The 21,271-nt window shown below is 39.7% G+C and overlaps 3 protein-coding genes across 5 annotated transcripts in view; 1 reads left to right on the top strand and 2 right to left on the bottom strand.

Annotated features, from left to right (window-relative positions):
* Nucleotides 1-2,140, bottom strand: part of NVL (nuclear VCP like) — a 42,805-nt gene extending 40,665 nt beyond the window's left edge. Inside the window, exons 1-2 of one of the 2 annotated variants that reach the window (XM_065833502.2) lie at nt 1,741-2,140; nt 123-196 (exon numbers count right to left, since the gene is read on the bottom strand). In XM_065833502.2, the coding sequence (XP_065689574.1) occupies nt 123-196; nt 1,741-1,797 (131 nt within the window). In that variant the 5' untranslated portion in view covers nt 1,798-2,140. Of the gene's footprint in view, nt 1-122; nt 197-503; nt 528-1,740 lie in introns of those variants that run through there. The other variant, XM_071805950.1, reaches the window with a different exon arrangement.
* A 24-nt stretch (nt 2,141-2,164) lies between these two features.
* CNIH4 (cornichon family member 4) lies at nt 2,165-20,562 on the top strand. Of its 2 annotated transcripts, none has more exons than XM_071805952.1 (5): nt 2,165-2,319; nt 3,735-3,803; nt 4,785-4,897; nt 10,454-10,594; nt 18,077-20,562. In XM_071805952.1, exons 1-5 carry the CDS (start codon nt 2,251-2,253, stop codon nt 18,420-18,422), a joined length of 738 nt encoding a protein of 245 aa, XP_071662053.1. In that variant the 5' UTR covers nt 2,165-2,250; the 3' UTR covers nt 18,423-20,562. The 2 variants fall into 2 exon arrangements, with proteins under 2 accessions (XP_071662053.1, XP_065689575.1); XM_065833503.2 differs by lacking the exon at nt 18,077-20,562 and adding an exon at nt 11,183-11,384.
* Nucleotides 20,224-21,271, bottom strand: part of WDR26 (WD repeat domain 26) — a 29,205-nt gene continuing 28,157 nt past the window's right edge. Inside the window, exon 14 of the mRNA XM_065833532.2 lies at nt 20,224-20,950. Coding sequence (XP_065689604.1) covers nt 20,925-20,950 — 26 coding nt within the window. The 3' untranslated portion in view covers nt 20,224-20,924. The remainder of the gene's footprint in view (nt 20,951-21,271) is intronic.

The raw sequence follows: 21,271 nt of genomic DNA, 5'->3' as shown, positions 1-21,271 counted from the left end.
CAACTGGTACTGAAGTTAACATAAAGACAACTAAAAATTTGATGAAAAAGACGCAAATGGAAAATGACAAAATATATTCTGTATTGTGAATGTAGAATATAAGAACACAAATCTTTGCTCACCTGTAGGTCTTCTGTAAATCAGATGCTAGAATTCCAATGTCAACATACTCGCCACATTTACTACTTGCAAGATACTGAAACGAAGAATTTTAAGTAGCGAATAAGATCTTTGTCAATCACTTCACCAGAACACCTACATCAAATATGCCTATTTAAACTCCACTCTTCTTAGAAGTCAAAATGAAAATCAGAAACAGCTTCGAACTGCCTTGGAACACACTAGAGAGGATTGCCCGATGAAACAGAAAATGCTTATTAAGGCACAAATAACTAACCAGATACGTTTCCCAGGGAAAAGGTGTATTTTAGTGCTTGGGTGACTGCTGGTGCAACTCCATATTTTTTTATTTAGTAAGAAAAATGATTTTGTAATCCACGCACCATCTTATTGTCAATCCTTTTAAAGCTCTTGGTTTCTCTCCATTAATCTCCTTTTGGTTTAGACCTCCTACCCTAAAAATGAAGCAATCTACATCAATGAGTATGGACACTGTCATAAGAAGAACTTTAACCTTTACAAGATATTTCAAAGAATACTCTAGAAAACTATATACATGAAAGTTAATTCTATCATGCCTTTTTTTTTTTTTTTCCCTGACAGCAGCTGATATAACTCACTTGCAAATCACAATTATGAAGTGTGAGAAAGTGTACTAAATTTCAGGTACAACTGTGCTCCATTTGCTTTCTTCCCCCACTCTCCAAATTAGGAGTGAGAAGGCGTTCCAATACTGTAACGGTGGACTCCTTAAAAAAAATTAAATGGAGACAGAGAATGTCTCTAAAAGATAAGGCACCATAAATGTCACAGCAAGGAGAATTTCAAAATCTCATTGAAATTAATAAATCTATTTAAAACATTAAAATTGCATAAAATTTAATAGAGAATGATTCTTTTTAAATGATGTTCCACTTCATGTCACCTATGGGCAGCCACTGACCTGAACAGAATATCCAGCCTACCATAAATTCAGCTGGCTCTTCCATTTCAGAACAGCCAAGCCACAGTCACGGTGATCTTGTAAAGGAAAACAGACAAGCTCCCTCAAGCAGCCGCTCACGTTTTAAGGAATTAGAAGTGGAGTACACTTACACACCAAAAAAATGGTGTTTAACTTGTAAAGTCACCACAAATATTCCCAAAATGTAACACAGTACTGTGCCACCTGAGGGAATCGCTGTTCTCCCCACCCTTCGGATTTGTATTACGGAAGTAATCACACTTTTTCCCTTTCTTCACTCCTTTAATACAATAGATATACGTTTCCAAATGTAAACGTTTCCAAACGTAAGCACTTCAAATTTGCCTATATCTACCAAGGGTGTAGTTTTTTGCACTATCCATTTCACACTGGAAAGAGCGGTCAGCTTCAGGACCAGAATTGCTGAAAAGGATGGAGGAAAGCAACAAAACAAACAAACAGAAAAGAAAAATAAGAGCTTTTTAAAGGTATTCCCGAAGCCTGTTTAAAGCCCTGAGAGACAAGGCCGGGCCTGCGCCGCCGCTCAAGGCCGCTCTCAGCGAGACGGGGGAACCGCGAGGAGTCCCCCCCACCCCGTGCCGGTGCCGCCACGCGGGAACCCCCACGAGCAACCGCTGCCGCGTGGCCGGCGGTACCTGCTTCACACGCTGCTTCAGCCGCAGGTCCACGAAGTGCCCCGGCCGGCTCCGCATCGCCGCCCGCCGCCACCCGGGCCGATGGCCTCCCCGCGGAACCAGGGACTGGCCGAGAGCTTCGCCTGAGCGGGGCGGCCGGGCGGGAACTGTGTGCAGGCGGCGGCCAGGTGGGAATTGTGCGCAGGCAGGGCTCAGGCGCCTCAGCCACGCCGGCGTAGGCCCCCTTCCAACTGCACGCCTGTACCAGCAAACCGACCCGGCGACGGCGGGCGCTGCTCTGGGTGCCCCTGCCTCCGACCCGCTAATTTGGATTCAAAAGACCGGGTGAGATCCCAGGCACTGCTACCGCAGCACCCTCACGAAGAACAGTGACTCGGCTGCCACCCCTGAGGAGGCGGGGGCTGCCGCGGGGACTCCATTTCCCAGCATGCAGTGTGGCGGGGCGGGGCTCGGCGCTGCCCGGCGCGGAGAGCGGCGTACGGCGGCCGGGAGGGCGGCGGCCGCGGCGGGATGGAGTCGGTGGTCTTCATCTTCTCGCTCATTGACAACTGCGCCCTCATCTTCCTGTCTGTCTACTTTGTATCCTTCTCCTCCGGGACTGCGGGGCGACCGGGGTGGGCAGGGTTGAGGGGACCGAGGAGGGCCGGGCCCGTTGGGGCGCCGCTGGGGGCGGGCGAGCGGGGCCGGAGCCGCCGGGCGGGCGGTGGGTTGGGGATGGCGGGGCCTGGGGGCCTGTGCTGGGTAGCGGCCGTTAGCGGGGCGCGGCAACCCCCGGGTGCCGACGGGCGGGTGATGGGGGGAGCGGCGGATGATTCAGTGCCCCAAATATGTTCCCTCCCTCCCGGGCTGGAGCTCGGGCGGCTGCAGGCTGCCCCGGTACAGACACCGTGCCGCGGCTCAAGTGCTGTGTGCTCGGCGTTGGTGTGGAGAAAGGGGTGTCGAAGTAGCTTCACAGCCCCAGAAACGACACAGGCCTGAAAAAATACAGCCAAACGATAGTCCCTTAATTGTGAGGGTACCCCACTCTACATGTGAGCTTATAGGTGGGAAACTGAGTTCCTCGACAGTGTTTATATGTTTGTTACTAACTTGCCTGCGGTTTTTGCTGTCTGGTATTGTTAGAGTGTTGAGGCACTGATTTGGCTTCTGTTTTTTTTTACCTTGAATAAAAGAGAATTTGCTCTCCTATTCTTTTAAATCTTGGTGTTATTTCAGAATCTACCCTCTTCCAACAGAAAAATGTGCAGAAGCACTTGAAAGAAATTAATCTTAGAAGGATACGTTATTTGTTGGAAACTGAAATAGTAATACTTTACCTGCTTGGGGAGAAACAGAAAGAATCTCGTGCTTTGTTTGTTTGTTTTTGTTTTGTTTTTTCTTTTTTTTCTTTTTGAGGAAAAGAGCATGAGCTTTACAGGATGTAGCATGATGATGTGCACACATGCATGCTAAGCTTTTTTTGAGAGGACTTTTCTGTCTTAAATCTTCCTATTTTGATTGCTGAAAGTTATCTGATAATGATGTTGCCTGTTTATTTCCTAGCAAACTATGAATTAATCCAGTGTTTCTGTAAATGTAAAAAAGTACACCCACTTCTTAAAACTACAGTGTTTGACTTTATTGTGAGTTTAAAAGATGCATTAACTTCTTCTTCCTTGTAAGTTCTGTTTTCAAGTGTTGTATTAATAATTCAGATACTAAAAATATTGACTTTGCCTCCCTGGTCTTTTTTAAGGGTTGAACTGAACTTTAGCACTTGTGCAACAGTTGCCATTGGAAAAACATCATAAAATTACTTGGCCTGATGATAAAATAAGGTCTAACATTGTACCTAAAGTAGGAGAGAGTTGTAACTAATTGAGTGCCTTTGACAGGTCAGCTATAGAACAAGACAGCCTATGCTGAGGGCGGAGTGTTCCCCCAACTTATTGGATAAAAATAAAGCTTTGTGTATTTTGAGTTACCATACAGTTTTTCCTTATCTTGAACTTCAGATAATTACACTGTCAGATTTGGAATGCGACTACATTAACGCTAGATCATGCTGCTCAAAACTCAATAAAGTAAATTGTTCTTCTTTGCATTTAATGTGTTTTAAGAAAAGAGTCCATCTTAGCATTACAAATAACAGAGGTATAATGTGTATCTAAAGAGACTTGATTGGCAAGATTTTGCATGTATCTTTCACTTCCGTCTTTTTGTCTCTTTTTGGATGCCTGTCTTTCAGCAAATTCAGTCACGAAAGCCTGTTCTTCTGACCCTCAGTGCTCCCTGTGCTTTCATTCTTGTTGGTGTGCCACACCAAGGCTGTCCACTCGTGGCTGAACTCTGGGATCTTTATAGCAACTTTCTCCAATGCTTTTGTATAGTTTCTAAGCTCTCTTGAACAGCAGAGAGTTTAAAATTGTAAGGAAAAGTACCATTTTAACCAAATATGCTTTAAAATCATTTCATTAAATCAATGTGGCCTTCCAGCATGGGTGTTCACTTTGATTTAAAGGTATTTTCTTTCTTAATGTAAGAGAGGATGCTGTAGTATAATATCAAGTCAAAAATGTGTTATTGCCAGGGGCTGACCCAATTTAACTATGTCAGTTTTCATACTGATCTGTTCCACGCCTGAGGGTGTTTGCATGTCCTGTGTCTGTGCAGATTTTGATTATCTGCTTCTCTCATTCCTAAATCAGATGTTCTCTGCAGTGATTTCAAATGAACACTGTCTATTTAACTCATTTTCTTAAATGCTTGTGTAATACAGTTGTGTTTAAACACAACTTCTCTCTAGAATTTTTTGTAATACTTAGGTGAAGTACCTGTTTTATAATATCTTAGGGCCTGATTTCTGGCTTATTAACATGGAATCTGTCTGAAGGTTTTAGTTTCCCCACATGGTGCTGAAATCACATGAACTTTCTTCTTCCACGATTTTTCTGTCTGAGTTTGAATAGAATGAGATGAAAAATCTATGTAGTTTTTTTTTTTTTTTTTTCAGAAATGAATTTACATTTGTGCATTTAACATCTTCTTTGCTTCTCTTTTTACAGTGGGTGGTCCCTGAGGTGATCGGCCATGCTGTTGTAACTGTATTAATGCTTATTTCATTGCACTGGTTCATCTTTCTCCTTAATTTGCCAGTAGCAACGTGGAATATATATAGGTAAGTGCAAAGGAGTTTGCATGCCTTTCCTCCCCCCCCTACTGTTACTACTTTAAGTGTAGTAGGAAGATAAGTGATGTATCATTATGAGATGGTTCAGTTGTGTTCTTGAGCTGCTAACAGTCTTCATGGATCTGACTAACATAAAACTCTCCTCTCTTTGCAATTAAAACTACGAGAAACCCAACAGAGTAAAGGAGATGAAGCTTTTGGCCTTGCCATGTGTTGTCACTAGCGCTCAGGAATCATGATTTTTCAGTCATTCCCAAGTTCATAGGAAGTAATAGCATGTTAATTGGGATTATGACGTAGTGCTTCAAACATAGTTTTTAACGTTTGTGCCTACATGCCTGATAGAGCTATCAGCATAAAAATAGTTAGGTCAGCATGGCTGGTGGCTCTGAAGTCATTGGGCTGTGGTTTTATCTCTGCACCCTCTTTTATTACTGTCTTGTCTCTTTCCCTCATATGCATCGGTTTTGGTCCCCCATCTTGCCTCTTAGTATTTGGGAAGGTTTACAGACTTTTCGTTTTACAACAACTGTCAGTGTTACTGGTCTTTGTACGCTGGGCCATCCACCACTTTGGAATGGTTTACTTATAGGAAGGGGTTTCCGTGTGGCAACATTGCTACTGTTGGCTCAAAAATGTTCTTTTTATTTCATATCATTTGATGTGCAGAGAATTGAAACTTTACAGGTGTTATGCTAATGAAAACTGGGTGTGGATTTGTCACAAGTTATCTCTAATGACTGTACTACAGGAAGTCCAAAAGGCCACAAGTTTAAGATAGAGGTGTGAAAAGCTGGCTGTAATTCTTGTTTGCCTGAACCTGCTAAGGCTAACTATTTGAAGGGTTGGCTCGAGTTTTTGATAAAATTAAACAAGAGATTTCATAGCACTCATTAAAAAAAAGTTGAGGAGCCCTTTACTGATAACCTTATAGTTCTTGGGCAAAATAATGATGCATTGATCACCCTTGTTTCCTACAAAGCTGCTAGCAAAGCCTTAATATGTTTCTAAGCTAGAGTAACATGAGATAGTCTTACTTGTATGCTTAATAAACAAATTGTTGCCTAAATGCACACACATGGGGATAGTTTTGTTTGGCCATTCATATGTCCAAGCAGATTACGCACTGTTACACAAAATGACCAGTGTTCTTGATATCTACTGGCAAATATGGAGCTTGATATTTCATTTAGGCTGGCCTGTTTCTGCAGACACTAGAGAGAGAATTTTCTTTGAAGCTTTGAAAATGTTTTGTAGTAGTCACCCCTTTGCAGCTTCCTTTTGCTTACTTCTGTTAATGTTTGAAGTAGCCACTTGTTTTCCATTCTAAACCTGGTCAGAGAGAATTTTAAAAGATACAATTATTTCTCTTTCCACACTTCAGACAGTAAAGTAAACTTTGACTGCTGTTTTGAGTTGACAGCTCTTATTTTATATTTGTGATACGAGGGCTAGGCATTTGAATATCCTAAAATCCAGTATTGTTTCCTCAATTTTAGATGTGCAGTGTAGGCAATGAATTAGTATAACAATATCATACTTTGCCTGTCTTGCAGCAAAGAGTCAAAACGTTAAGCATGTGTTGCTAATCCTGCCTTCTTTCTGAGGATTGAAGAGTTTCACCCGCATTAATAGCCTGGACTATCCCATCTATAGGGAAGGAGTTAAAGGTCTGCAAAAGCAAGTGTATTGTTTAGCATTATAAAGGAAATCTGATTATTTAGGGTAGAATCTACATTTGACCCTGTGCTTAATGGACAAAAGGTATGATAGGCAGAAAACTGGTGGACTGTAAAGTAATTTGGTTACACTGAAGAGAGGAGAAGGTGTCAATTACTAAACTAGGATTAAGTAGGAACAGATAAGTGTGAACCTGTTATCATGAGCTGCAAATTTACAGCATCAGCTGAATATGTTTGAATCTTCTTCGTATGTTATACAGGGTGTTTCAAACAGATGGATCCAATTTCAAAGCAGTATATTTAATGATGGCAATATGTTACACAAAAATTTACAAGTGGTTTAATGAGTTGTCAAGCTGTAATAATTTGAAACTCTATGCCCCACCCTTTCAAGTGGGAAGAGTTTCATTTGTGGGCAGTTTGTGGTTGCAGAGATATAGGGATTTCAAATTGGGTCCATCTTTTTGAAACACTCTGTGGTATTTCAATTTCTGGAGTGTTGCTGTACTACATTGCTTCAGAAAGGTTTAAGGTTATCATTCCACTCCAAGATGAGTACAGAAATCAAAATAATAGTGTCGAGATTTAAGAAGTCTGTGCTTTGTAGTATATCTAAGTGATAATAGAGAGAAAAGTGGAATAATAATTCCTTCCCTTTATTCTCTTTCCTTCAAAACCTGCTTAATCTTGGTGGGTTAGTGGTGCAGTTACAGGCACTAATGGCTTAATTTACTAATTGTCTCAATGATTTCAGTGGGAGTAGAGATGTTTTGTGTGAGGGGCGCATCAGAAACAAATCCCAGGGAAGATAAATCAGTCAAAACCAGCATCAAGGTAGACTTTTAAAGTCATGGCATGTTTATTGTAACATCATACTGGCCTTGTTTGGCATGGTCAGATGCTCATTTAGTTTGGTTTATTTTTTGCTGAATTTTGTAGTGGCTCATACAGTCTCCAGTGAGACATAGTTTTGTCTTACATTCTCCTTGTTTTAAAACCAGATATCAAAGCAGCTTATTTGGAATCTAACCATATTTCAAAATAGATTTTTTTTTTTCATTTTTAAATATTTCTTAGACCTGCTGCTATGTAAAAGAAGCAAGAATTTCAAAGAAAACATTGAATGTGACTAGACAAAAGAAAGCAACTCTTTAAAAACTTGTTGAACACTTCCCTTTCTTCTTTGTTATATAGACATGTGTGAGACAATAGGTCAAAATAATGTGATTCTTGTTGTGTCTTCAAATAGATTATACCCCTCTTAAAACTGAAGGAGTTAAAAAAAAAATCTTTAAAATACAGTGGAAATTCTGACCAGGACTAACATAGAGTCTTGCATCTGGGTAGGAACAACCCCAGATTCCAGTATAAGTTGGGGAATGACCTATGAGAGAGCAGTGTAGGGGAAAGGGACCTGGGGGTCCTGGTGGACAGCAGGATGACCATGAGCCAGCACTGTGCCCTTGTGGCCAGGAAGGCCAATGGCATCCTGGGGTGTATTAGAAGGGGGGTGGTTAGTAGATCGAGAGAGGTTCTCCTTCCCCTCTACTCTGCCCTGGTGAGACTGCATCTGGAATATTGTGTCCAGCTCTGGGCCCCTCAGTTCAAGAAGGACAGGGAACTGCTGGAGAGAGTCCAGTGCAGGGCAACAAAGGTGATGAAGGGAGTGGAGCATCTCCCTTATGAGGAAAGGCTGAGGGAGCTGGGGCTCTTTAGCTTGGAGGAGACTGAGGGTTGACCTCATTAATCTTTATAAATACGTAAAGGGTGAGTGTCATGAGGATGGAGCCAGGCTCTTCTCGGTGACAACCAATGATAGGACAAGGGGTAATGGGTTCAAACTGGAACACAAAAGGTTCCACTTAAATTTGAGAAGAAACTTCTTCTCAGTGAGGGTGCCAGAGCACTGGAACAGGCTGCCCAGGGACGTTGTGGAGTCTCCTCTGGAGACATTCAAAACCCGCCTGGACACCTTCCTGTGTAACCTCATCTGGGTGTTCCCGCTCCAGTGGGGGGGTTGGACTGGATGATCTTTCCAGGTCCCTTCCAATCCCTAACATTCCGTGATTCTGTGATCCCTTACAAAATTGCATAATCTAGAGGGAAATATCCTGTTGCTGTGGTAGCTCCTTCCACCAAATGGAGATACTGGAGGCTCTAATGTGTATATTCACTAAAGCTGATCGTTTTCTTATCCTGTGTGGGTTTGCTGCAGGTGTTTTTTTGCTGTTTAGGGTATGACAACTGGCTTAGATTGTGTTTGTCAGCATCAAGCATTGCTGTGTCCATGACTACAGTTCCTTAGAGGTATAATACAAACTGTACGAGCTTGTGGATCTCTTGGAAAAACTACCTTTCAACTTCTACAAGCCTTAATTAAGTTGCATCATGTAAATGTTATCATTCTTCTCAAAAAGCAAAATTAATACGTATTATCTATATGGCACTTGTATCCTAAAGATATAAGAAAACTGTGCTTTATTTTTAGTATAAATTGGTTCAGGAAACTTGTTATTTCTTTTATTCCAATAAAATGCATTAAGTTTACAGTAATTAGACAATAATTTATATTATAATACTAAAAATACAACAATAGCTTAACTTCAATTTATGAGAGACTTTCAAACTGTAATTATATCACATAAACTGTATTTAATGGGACATAATTGTCTTTGTTATTAATCAAATATGTTGCAGTGTTTTTTAATGCCCCTGTGAAAGAAATACAAATACTTAACTTTTTTTTTTTCGTCTCCTGCTGCTGATAGCAAACATCCCTGTTTCTTGTTCCCTTCCCTCTCAGTTATGGAAGTGAATGTTCTAAGAAGTGGGGCAGTGCCTTTTGGAGTACAAGTGGTGCCATTCTTTTGAGTATATAAAGAAAATAAAAAAGAGTTCAGTTCTGAGACTTTGCTTTTGCTCCAGATGCAAAACCAGAAGTTAAATTCCTGTGTAGAAAGAGTACTATGTCAGGAAGGTAAAACCTGTATGACATTTAAGTGAAATTATAATAGTGTTCTAGGCTGAGCTCATCTGGAGTGAGAACTTGATGTGCTTGCATTTGCTCTCTTGAGAAATGCTTATGACAAAAGAACATGCTGCTTGTTGAATTTTCATCGGACATAAACATTTGTTTTGCTTGTTTTATTCTTCTTTTTGCTTACATTTCACCTTGTTTCACTCAATTTTTGTTCTTATGTGGGTTTGGACAGCAGTACTTAACTTCTTCAGTTCTGCCCAGTCTCTTATCCTGTCACCTCAGTGTCTCTGCTGAGGTAACACGGGATGGTTGTGACAGGGAATGACACACAGATCCTTTGTCTTGTCTTACGCTATCTCCTTTTGACCGCTGGAGTTAGTGATTATGTATTGGGGTTTTTTTAACCACTAATTCTTAGCTAAATTAATTCTTTTCCAGTCCCTTTCATCTAATGCATCTTTCCACCGCGGGTGGACGTCTCCTTCATAACACCAAGTAACCACGAACAGCAACTAAATTGAACTGGAATCAGCTGTTACCTGGAAACTCTCCCATTTATACATGAGAAGCTGGGCTGATGCTTTTAGAACTTCTTGTCCTCTTATTCTTTGTCTATGGGTTGGAGTGGCAGATACACGCAATATCCTGAAACTGAAATAAAGTTAAAAAGAAGCTCCCTTATTCTGAATTGTGATGTGACTCTCTAGGGGGAAGAGTCACAAACCAAACAAACTCCACAAAAACAACAAACAAAAAATCCCAAACAAACACAACTGTGCGAACTGTCCACTTCCACTCCCTAATGTTTTGATGACCACATTCTGTGGTTTGTTTTGTTTGTTTTTTGTTTTGTTTTTTTTTTTTTTTCTCTTAAACTTTCAGGTACATTATGGTGCCAAGTGGAAACATGGGGGTATTCGATCCCACAGAGATCCATAATCGAGGACAACTGAAATCGCACATGAAGGAAGCCATGATCAAACTCGGCTTTCATCTGCTCTGTTTCTTCATGTACCTTTACAGGTTAGTTTCAAAAATTGTTCCCAAGGAACAAAGGAATTGTCTGCCAGCTATTTTAATCTCCTCTATTGTGCTAATGTAATTGCTGGTATTCATAAGTGTCTTATCTTTTTGCATCCTGCTAAGGCTCTAATATATTTTGACAGCTATCTCCAGGCTCATTATATGCCTTTATTCTTTCTGATCAGACATCGTTTGGAAACTCAGACTACTCCTTAATCTCAAAACCACACTAAGTACAATATAAAGAGTTACATTATTTCAGCACCTAAAATAAGTGGCCCATTTAGAATGGAAATCATCTTAGGGAGCAAGTTTATTTTACAAAGTTCTGCTTTAGAAAATAAAATTGATGTGGCTAAGTTACAAATGGATGAGTTCTGTGATGGGGCCATTTACTGCGAGATGGAAGAACTGCTGTACTTGTGCTGCAGGATTATGTCTGCAGTCCTTGAGAAGCAAAGCATACAGCAGTTGCTTTGACTTTCTATTTCAGAATCAAGTGCAGATCTCTCATGAAAGCAGAGTAGCTAATCCTGCTTGCACATGCCTCAGTAATCCACTGGTCTCATGTTTTCTGTTTTGTCACAGTATGATTCTGGCTTTGATAAATGATTGAGAAGTTGAAAAAGAGCTATTAGCTGCCAGATTGGGTCATCACTCCTGTGACTGGTTGTGGAGCGGCAGACACCTTGCGAACGTACCTAGATCAGTGTCATCATGCAGTGTATTTTTCCTCTTTGAACGAGAAGTATTTTTCTGTATTTTTAACATAAAATATTTTCAAAAGACATTGGATTTGCGTAGCAGTTGTTTTTGTTCCTTCACAACCCACGCTGCTGCTTCTGTAAGATGAAATCCTTGCTTACAGAACTGATCTCACAGGAGTTAAATGGTGAGAAGGGAAACTCATTGCAGCAGCATGGGCTGGTAATAGTGGTAGTTCTAAAACAAATTTAAGTGCAGCTCTGATGTGTCCTTCCTACTGAAAGGTGTGAGGATATGCCTCTGGCTGTCAAGCCAGCCTACTAGAGCCTGGTGTGAAGCAGCACTTGGAACCCAGATTTCAAAGTGCGAGAGTAGCACAACTTGCATCTTTCTATCAGTGTTTTTTCCAGCTAAAAAGCAATGTAATAAAAGCTATGCTTTTCTCCCTTTCTACCCCTCCAACAGCCTCTATGAAGTCTTGTGTTGAATGGATTAAGGTCCCTTTAGTGAAAGTGACACTTGTGTGTAAGAGTGAAAACCAGATAACTAAGAAACATGATTAATACTTCTGTCCTTTAATTCCCATTTTGTTGTTGAAGTACATCATAGACCTCTATACAAAGTAAACATAACATTGCACCAGGGTTGGAGTTGGTTACAGAGCAAAGGACTATTGGGGTCACTGTTCCACGAACCTGCTGTGTCCATATCCAGTGAGGTGAATCAAGGGTCTGTATAGCTTGGGGGTTGGTAACCCGTAAGCCAGTTGTCCCAATTCTGATGTGACTCTGCTTCAAAGACACCAGCAAATTGAATTCTTTTTGTGCAGCTCTTGCATTTATATGAGTATATAAACCCAACTTCATACCCTCACTGTCCAATAACTGTCTTGAAATTTTTTATATGTGCAGAGAAACAGGTTTTTTGAAACCAACATGTCAAGTGAAACACTTCAAAAATACAGTTCTGTAGTTAAGTCCTAAAATGTGTGAGCCTTTCCTTCTTAAGTACTTGTTCTCTGGTGTGTAGGTGTAGTTAGCAGATTGTTTTCATGGCCGGCAGTGAAAAGACAACACTGAAGCTTGATTTCTCTAGATACCTTGTGTTCAGTATCTGTTCTAGGAAAAGTTTGGCTTCAAATTTATGATGGAGTCCAAGTACAGCTGTTGCAAGGATGAAAAACTGCTGAAAATTAGGCTCATTAAAAATAACTAAGGAAACAGCTACCACAGCTGCACACCACTGATTACTTGACACCACAAAAATCAATCTACAGAAAGTGCTGCCTTATAAAACTGAAATCCAGACAGGATATAGGTCTGGAAAATAGAAAGGCAAATAAACTTTAAGAGAGGGGAAAGTCAGTAACTTTTGTAACAGCTTATGTGGTAGGCAATTAAGTTAAAAGACAACATACTACATATATTTTGGGGTTTATCCATGTGAAGAAAGGGCCATGTTAGTAAGCTGCTTAAATCCTTGCTGTAGTGATAACAGTAGATAAATTTCATTAATGATGATGTTTCACACTAAGAAACATGATCATTAGTCTGTAAATCCACCACTTAAACTAGCAGTTTATATATCTTTTTCTAAATATATGATTTTGATATAAGAGCTTTATTATTCATGAAAATGTTTGTAAGATAGTCTTCATTGATTTTTAACTACCAGCACCTCAGAATTAGTGGTGACATTAGATAGGGTAGACCATTCCCTAATGGAATTGGTAATGTTCATCACTATGAAAAGCTGCTTTTCTCCTCTACTGAGGGAAGTGTTTCTTCAGAGATGGATGCAGGACAGGGAAGGATAAGGGAAAACAACAACGTATCTGAAAAAAAAAGGGGGGAAGGGGGTAGCATATGTCTTAATTTATATCCCTGACCTAAAGGGATGTCCTTGTGGATTCCTCCTCACTTTCCTTCCTCAAGAATGAATTAATAACTATGACAGACCAACAAAAAATACAAATATGTTTTCTAAGTGGTGGTTGTCAAATAGTAAATAAGCTATTCTTTCATATGAATGTGAACTTCCCACTTCACTTTTTTATATAAATTACCTGTTCGTTCATAACTAACAACTTATCATAGTTGTAAAAACCTCAGCAGCAGGCTCGAGAGGCCACAATTCTCCTGAGTAATTACACCAGTACTTTTGAACCCTTCCTTACTATACAAGGTTATCTCCTGCCTTCACAGAGATCTTCACAGAGCTCAGTGTCAGCAACAGGAATAATGTATCTGTAATTGCTACAAATGTAGCTCCTAAGCTGGAAATAGGGATCCTACAGTCCTGTCTCATGGGAGATACACAGTTTGACAGTAGTGAAAACAAAAAACTCCTTACATTCTGGATCTCCATTGAGGGAGAACAGAGTAATTTAAATCCAATCTTACTATACAGAATTCAAGAAAATTAAAAACCCTAGATTGATTTTTTTAAATAAAAATTCACTTTATCACTATGAATCATTGTGAGACCAAAACCCCGATTCTCTCTTCACGCAGACTCTATTTCCCTTTGGAACTCAGATATCCAAGTATAACTTCATGAGGGGAACATTATCTCAGCCTTCAAATGATTAGCAGTGATTTATAGAAAGCTCTTAATCCACAAAAATAAGTCTCAGGGACTGTAACTTTTAACCAAGGTTACTAAGCTCTTCTCCTCACCCACAGTCTGGAGTCTGGTCAGCTTCAGTCATTCAACAGTTTGCAGAGTGGTTAGACAGCTGTTACCATACTGCACCTGGGTGGGTGGGGGGGATTAGTTAAAATCAGTATGATAGCATGTTTTTCCCTAATCAATCATTACAGTTACAGACTGATGTTATTAATCCTGTTTTACTAAAGAATATACTTCTCATCCTAGTAAATTACTGGGGTTTTTTTCTAAAATTGTTGTGTATTATGGAACATAGCAGATCTGTGGGATTAATAGTATGACCAGTAGTCCTAAGAAGAGTTAGACATGCAAGTTAACCATCAACCTGAAACCCTGAAGAAACCCATAAAGGCAAATCTTTCTGTTCAGCATTGGCATAGCTTTATTCAAATTCTTTTTCTCACAAGAAGCTCTCTAGGATTTTGTACAAATGCTCAGAAAAGACCATATTTTGCCTCCAAGCATATGGTAATGATGAGACTAGAGGTAGCAACAGGAAAATTTGGGTTATATAGACTACCAGGTAGTTCTCAGTGTATTAGCGACCTTTGGCAGAAACCGTGGAGGCACATAAACTTCAGTGGTTACTCTTCAGGGCGTTACAGGTCTTTTAAAGTGAAGAGACAACTGGGAGTGCCATCTTTCTGCAGTGAGTAGGCAGCCTACGCATGTGCAACACACAGGATACATCAGGCAGCATAGAAAGCACAGGGCAAGGTGTAAAGTGACAGAGCAAAACAGGAACTGTCCCTCTGAAGAAGTAACCTACCTCAGGGCAGAGTTTAGATTTCAGCTAGTTATGAAATGTTTATCTACTGTCAGGTTCCTTATATAATTTCTTTTAAAAAACCCTTCAGATCATTTAAAAAGAAATTACAATTAGTTTTAAATCTTACATATGCTGACATTTCACTGCTCTGTAGAAATCATATACCTTTTTGTCTTGTGTTCTTCTCACCACTCAAAGGCAGACACAGGACAGGAGTTGAAGCACAGTAACAAAACAGCCAAATAACTTCCATCATCTGTGGTGTGGATGGTTTGAGGCTGAAGCAGGTCTGCTAACAACCCTCCTGCAAATACCAGTACCCAAGGAAGTGTCACAAAGGAAGGTCTAAGGCTTGCCCATTCTGTTAGCAACCACGTTTAAGCCATGATTATCTATACTCTGCTTAAACTGTGAGGCAGGGTGCTACTAGAGGGAGCAAAGACCTTTTCTAATCAGTATAGAAGTTCAAAGAATTTAAAAAATTGAATGCACTTCAGCAAAAGGCTTGAGTTTGGAGAAGCTACAGGAAGGGGAGGGCAAATTTAGGCACAGCTTTTTATTTAACAGAACATTAGCTAGAGCTGAATAAAAATGCAGGATGAAGATGAGGTTCTGTTTTAAGGCACAGGGAGGACAGAGAAGAACACAGTTAATTGGAGGGAACACAGGCAACAGTTGAGAAGCATCTTTGAGAGCTGTCAGCCATGGAAACTGCTTAGGTCAGCTTCACATAGAAGTCTGGAGGTTCCTGATCTCCAGTTTAAGTGGAGTCTAAGCAAGAGATGCAAGTACTTTAGGAGCACCTTCTTAATATGAAATACCAAAAAAACCCCACAAAACCCACCCATCACCTAAAGCAACCCATGTCTGGTATTTAAGCTCACTCCAGCATTGAAGAATCAAGGCTTTCATGGAGCCTCAAAGAAGCCAGACATTTGACAAGTTAGATAAACGCAGAACAGGACAGAGGCAAGAACGGCTGTAGGTGCAGTGAAAACACAAGCACGAGGTAGATTAGAGCCAACCACCAAGAACTGGAAAGCCTGTGCACAACACGGAGTGAATTCACCTTCAGCTGAACTGCCACAAATCAGTTTTCCTAGCCAAGGAAATCGAATCCTACAAAGATGGAAGAAATCTATAACTAACGATTAAGAAATTAATATCCAAGTCAGTCATGTAAGTGAAGTTAGGGAAACTAAGAACTATTCATTCCAGTTATTTATTCTGTTTATTGAATTGAAAGGGAATACAAACATTTCTGTTAAGTGCTGTGCACCAACATGGAAAAAGTGTATTTTCTTTTTTAAAAATCCTAATAAAAACAAATCAGAAGTTAATGTAGTTCCAATTGAACAGTTTTTAAAGATATGTTTAAAATACTACACATTTATAAAATAAAAAAGTTAAAACGGTGTTCTGTAAATAATTAGTAAAACAAGTGAAAATAAATACGAGACCCAAAGTTCTTATGTTTTTAATGTAACATAGCAAAGAAATTTTTAACTACTTGATATAATCCGAGGAGAGTAACAAAAATCCAGAAAGTTTAAGAACGCAATCCTTTGAAACATTTAATATCAGTCCATAGCAAATAGTCATTACATACCAAAAGCTCTAAGTGTTAACTAGTTCCACCACAACTCCATATAAATCTTGACAATTTAGAAATCTTGAGATCAACAATAAAGTTCTTTTTCTTGATCTCTACAGCTTGGTTTGTAAGTACATACATGCTTTGAGGATCCATTTTGTCCCGTAAGTTTTCAAGGAGCCAATAACTTTTTCCATCTGTGCCTAAAAATGTTAAAGATTCAAATCTAGCACATATACCCTAACAATGAAAAATGTTTTAAGAAAAAAGATGGGGCACAATGAATTTCAAATTTATAAAAATATACTGATATTAACCAAAACCTTCTGGTCAAAGGACACTTCACATACACACGACTTAAGTATGCAATAAAACATGACAAGTACCTAGAACATTTGGTTCTCTGTCTGTTCATGGCCACACGCACACACACATTCACACCAGGTGGGAGGAAACACTCTCACAGACGTTTTATTGAATCCAGATTATCTGGATTAATACACGAAAAACCTGTCTACAGTTTATTTCAACAACTAGAGGCAGCTACTGCAGCAGTAGTTCAACACTGCACACTTCAATTAAGTCCACCCTGTTTAAAAAAAGTGTCAGAGTTAATGATTTTTCTTTTCTTTCCCAACATAGTTAAAAGTAGCAGTTTTCAAAAGAAAAAAATTTAAATATGGCAGCTGAAAATGGACTTAAGCCAATGTGGAAAAGACAGGAGGAGGTCAAAAGGAACATCAGCCATTTATGGGATTGGGTGTTCCTCTTAATAGTCATCTCAAAAAAAATTACATACAAGTGTATTTTGTAGCTAAAAATATGGACAAACTCTTGAAAGTGCATTTTTTTCCTCCTCCCCCTTGAGTTACAGTAGTTTGTCTGTTGGTCAGTAAATCCTGCTTTTTATGATCATTCCTCTTTCTCTACCTCCCTGCCCATTTGAGTCTACAACATCTCCCCTCAAACTGTGGCTCACTGCAGGAGTTCTTGTTTCCTGCTACAGAAGCCTTCAGAACTGATTTGGGGTGGGAGTATCACTGAGCAGCGTGCACACGTACACCTAGACACAAACTCCCAACAACGTATCAAGTTTATTACACATTACCTGTTTGAAGCCAAGTTGAGAAGTAACTGGCAAGATCGGGATAGATTTCTAGCTTGGATCTTTGCTCTAATCATAAAAAGAAGTTAACTTCAAAGTTGGAGAACTTCAGAAAAGACAGAGGGAATTTAAAACAAAGTTGTCCTTTCCCCCCCGCTCCCCTCCCCTCCAAAACAAGGACAGATCTGGCATTTTCCCTTTTGTGCTCCGTTGTGCCTTGAATATTACTTACCTGAACAGCTAAAAAGCATTCAGATAATAAAATGCTTCAGCATATTTTTTTTTAAATATCTGCCTTGACAATAAACTGGGGCTACTATGAATATTTTAAGCCAACAGCTGACCAGAGGAAGTTACAGAAGGAGTACACACAATATTTTCCTTTTTAAACCCATAGATCTGTTGATTAGAAATACAGTAATTTATTGCAGGTGTGTACTTGTTTCAGCCTTGGACTCCAGCCTATGAACATTTTTAAGCACATGGAAATCAACATGTTGCAAATAAACTTATTTGTTTTTTCCCCCGCCATGGTCTCATTTTATAGTCTGTGTACAAAAAGTATTGGTACTTTTCAATTCGCGTATCATGAATATGCGACGTGTTAGAAATAGTTTAAGGTTTCTCTTTAATCTACAGGTTGGAATGGCAGTCATTACTGCTACATCTAGAACGGTTACTGTGGGGCCAAGTAGTGTGGCGAAATACAGATGACTCTGACCTTTCATTTCCCGTGAGAAGCAGCCAGCTACGCATCGTGCTGCTCCTGAGCTGCTCTGGAAGTGGCGCCATCTACATTGAGCCTTCCTGTACATTGCATAGTTATACCAGGAAACTCACGTGGAGGTATCAGAACCTCTGGTTCTCCCCTCGCTCTGCTTCTAAATACCTAAAGTGTGTTCTAGAGGTACAAAGCAAGTCCAGAGGAGAAGCCCCAGAATGGAGGGGCAGTATTTTGGCAAAGGTACCAAGTTTAGCTTTCTAATGCTAATGCATTGCAGTGGACAGTAGGCATCAGCCCACACATACCCACACACAGCTTGTACCAGGTGAGGAGTCTGTTGAAGTGTATATGAGACTTGAAATCTAAACTTGAGATTTGATTCAGACTTCACCCCCTGCCTAAAAGTCCCACTTTAGTCCTGGGAGTATGAGGTAAGCAAGTAGTGCCAGACCATGGAACAATACCTTGTTAAGAGATATCAAACCCAGGATTATTCTTTTCACTCTCCCTAAACAGTGTTTTGTTTGAAAACGTAAGTTCCAGAGTAAGATGATACTAACTAGGGTAAGTTCTAAAGATTCATATACTATCATTGGTTATGAATTATACCATGTTTTGGACATATAAAACACTGTTTACAATTTAGGTATTCAACTTTATTTAAAAATCAAAGGTTTAAGCTTACTTAAATTTGCCCTCAGGAAGGTGTCCATCTCCCTGAAACACTGATGTCGCAGGAACAAGACTGACTAAACTTAAGTTGTCTGAAGCAGGAAGAGAAACAAACAGCTTCCTCTAGAACTTGATAATGGAAGGAGGAACCAATTTGTAGTCTGAAGTTTACACACGTATTCCCAGTACTGTGGAACACTAATTGCTCTCAAATTCACCTTAATTTAATACAAATGTACTTGACTGAAAATAAGAACATTAAGGTCCTACTTCATTTTGGAGGTACTAAGAGAGGAGTATGTCAAATTCAGGGCTGGTCTCAAAGAATCAGAATCTTGAATAGTTTTTAAATTTACACACAAGGAAAAAAAAAAGCCTACCACCTGATGGCTGAAACCTTAAAAAAAACAAACCACAAAACAACCCCACCCTCACCTAACCTACTAAGCTTCACTTTGTTTTTCTGGGGAAGAAGAAAGGTACTGTTGATGTTAAGCACCACATTCCCATTCATCAAAGTGGCTCCACGTTTCTTCCCAGGAACTCCAGCAAACCTTCCCCCATCCTTCTTCTGCACATGACTAATAAGGACACTAGATTATTATCACATTAAAGGATGAAGTCCACTCTTCTGTTCACCTCATTCTCAGCAGCATGCCTTTCCCTGCTCCCTCTTTACTTCACAGCAGTACCAACACTACCTTTCTACCCAAGGTGGCAAAAGGGAATCAAGTGCCATCCCATAATGAATTTGTGTGTGGTACAGAAGTGCAGAGATGCCAGGCCATCTATTTATGTCAAAAAGAAAAAATATTTTAAGTATTTCCCTTTTCTTAACATGGGATATTAGTGGAACTATTCCTAGATGTGTCACGATGTTCACGGCACCAGCTTGCAACAAAGTCTGGGAGAGGCATTTAAATCTGCAAAGATAAAAGTATATTCTCAAGAAGAAAATCTATACACCTTTGTTTAACAAACAAAGAAAAATCTTCATTGTAATGCAAGTGTTTAATTATGATCCGTATGTTAATTACTTTTACAAAATGTTGACTTTGTGAAGAAAGGATTCAACACGTTCTTTCCCCGAGGGGTAGTCTACCTTTTACCAGCATTGTTGCATATATTTATGCAATTAAAAAGAAAACCTAAAAAGACCTTGTCTTGTTGAAACTCTTAGTCTGGTGGTGCACTCTGAATGCGTTTTTTCTAAATACCTGTAAAGATGGACAGCGAGTTTCTCCTTGTAAAACAAGCTTCACTGCCTACGTAAAGCTCCTTCCAGCCACTGCTTTTGATTGAGTCTCAAGACACTCCAGAAAAGCATCAGTGATACCGTGTTTCACGACACTTCTTGATTCGTTTTAATTCCAAATGTATACAAATGAAGTCATTTTAATCCTATAAATAATTTATTTTTAAAAAATTGTGCTGTTAACCCCTTTGCAGGGCAACGAGCTATGTGAAAAGTACAAAACTTTTTGTCAAATGTGATACTGAGAGTGCTTTTGACATAGTTCATTGGTTTATCATCTCAATTTATATATACTGCGCAACGGGCAAGGCTAGAATCCATGAACCAAGCTGCAAAGATCTCAAGCTAAGTAAGGCGGAGAGAGACTTGAGAAACAAGAGAAGGAAATACTTTCCTATCCAATGTATACTCTTCAGACTAAAGCACTCTTTCTATCAAGCCTTCTAAACTGTTAAATAAAGTGTTCCAAACAAGCATTTAAACTTCATTACACAGAAGAGCAACAAGAACAGTAGCCTGCCAGACAAAAAGGCAGGGGGGAAAAATATATATACTGAGTTCAATGGTTAGCCTGAATGTAGCACAGTTCTTCACAACCGATGGGGGGGGTAATTTCAACACGGTGTCCAACAACGTTCTAACGACGTGCTTCATCTCGACTGGTTACTATGAAGCAAGGTGGTAAATGTTTGGCCCCAACCGGGCTTCAGAAATGGTTCTTTTTCATGACGAGCATGTCTGTCCAGCTATCAATCATGTTTGTTTGCACCAAATCCCAAGCCATTTAAAATACGACTAATTAAGTTAAACTGAAGTCGTCTGCTCCAAATTCGCCATCAACTATCCATGCTACTGCATTCCTCTGAGCAAAAACAAAAACATAAGAGAAAGAAATCACACCTTGAAGATCTTATCAATATTTCATATTTCTATCATAAGGTCATGAATACAGTGTATTTACGTAAGTTTCACTGAACATGCATTCGTTAATGGATCTTATTTTTCTTATGTAACTAAATCCCGTGCTAAGAATTACTTACTTTAGATGTTATTATTCCTATTAATTTAGAGATTGGTTTAGCATGTTGGGTGCCAATACACAAACTTCCAGAAAGAAGCGACATACATTTGCATTCAAGTTTCAGGGGAGTGTGCAAATTACAAAGCTGTCTGTCATCCACTG

This window comes from Patagioenas fasciata, chromosome 3 (genome assembly GCF_037038585.1).
Source record: "Patagioenas fasciata isolate bPatFas1 chromosome 3, bPatFas1.hap1, whole genome shotgun sequence".
Classification (NCBI taxonomy): domain Eukaryota; kingdom Metazoa; phylum Chordata; class Aves; order Columbiformes; family Columbidae; genus Patagioenas; species Patagioenas fasciata.
This window is presented reverse-complemented; position numbering and strand designations above follow the sequence as displayed.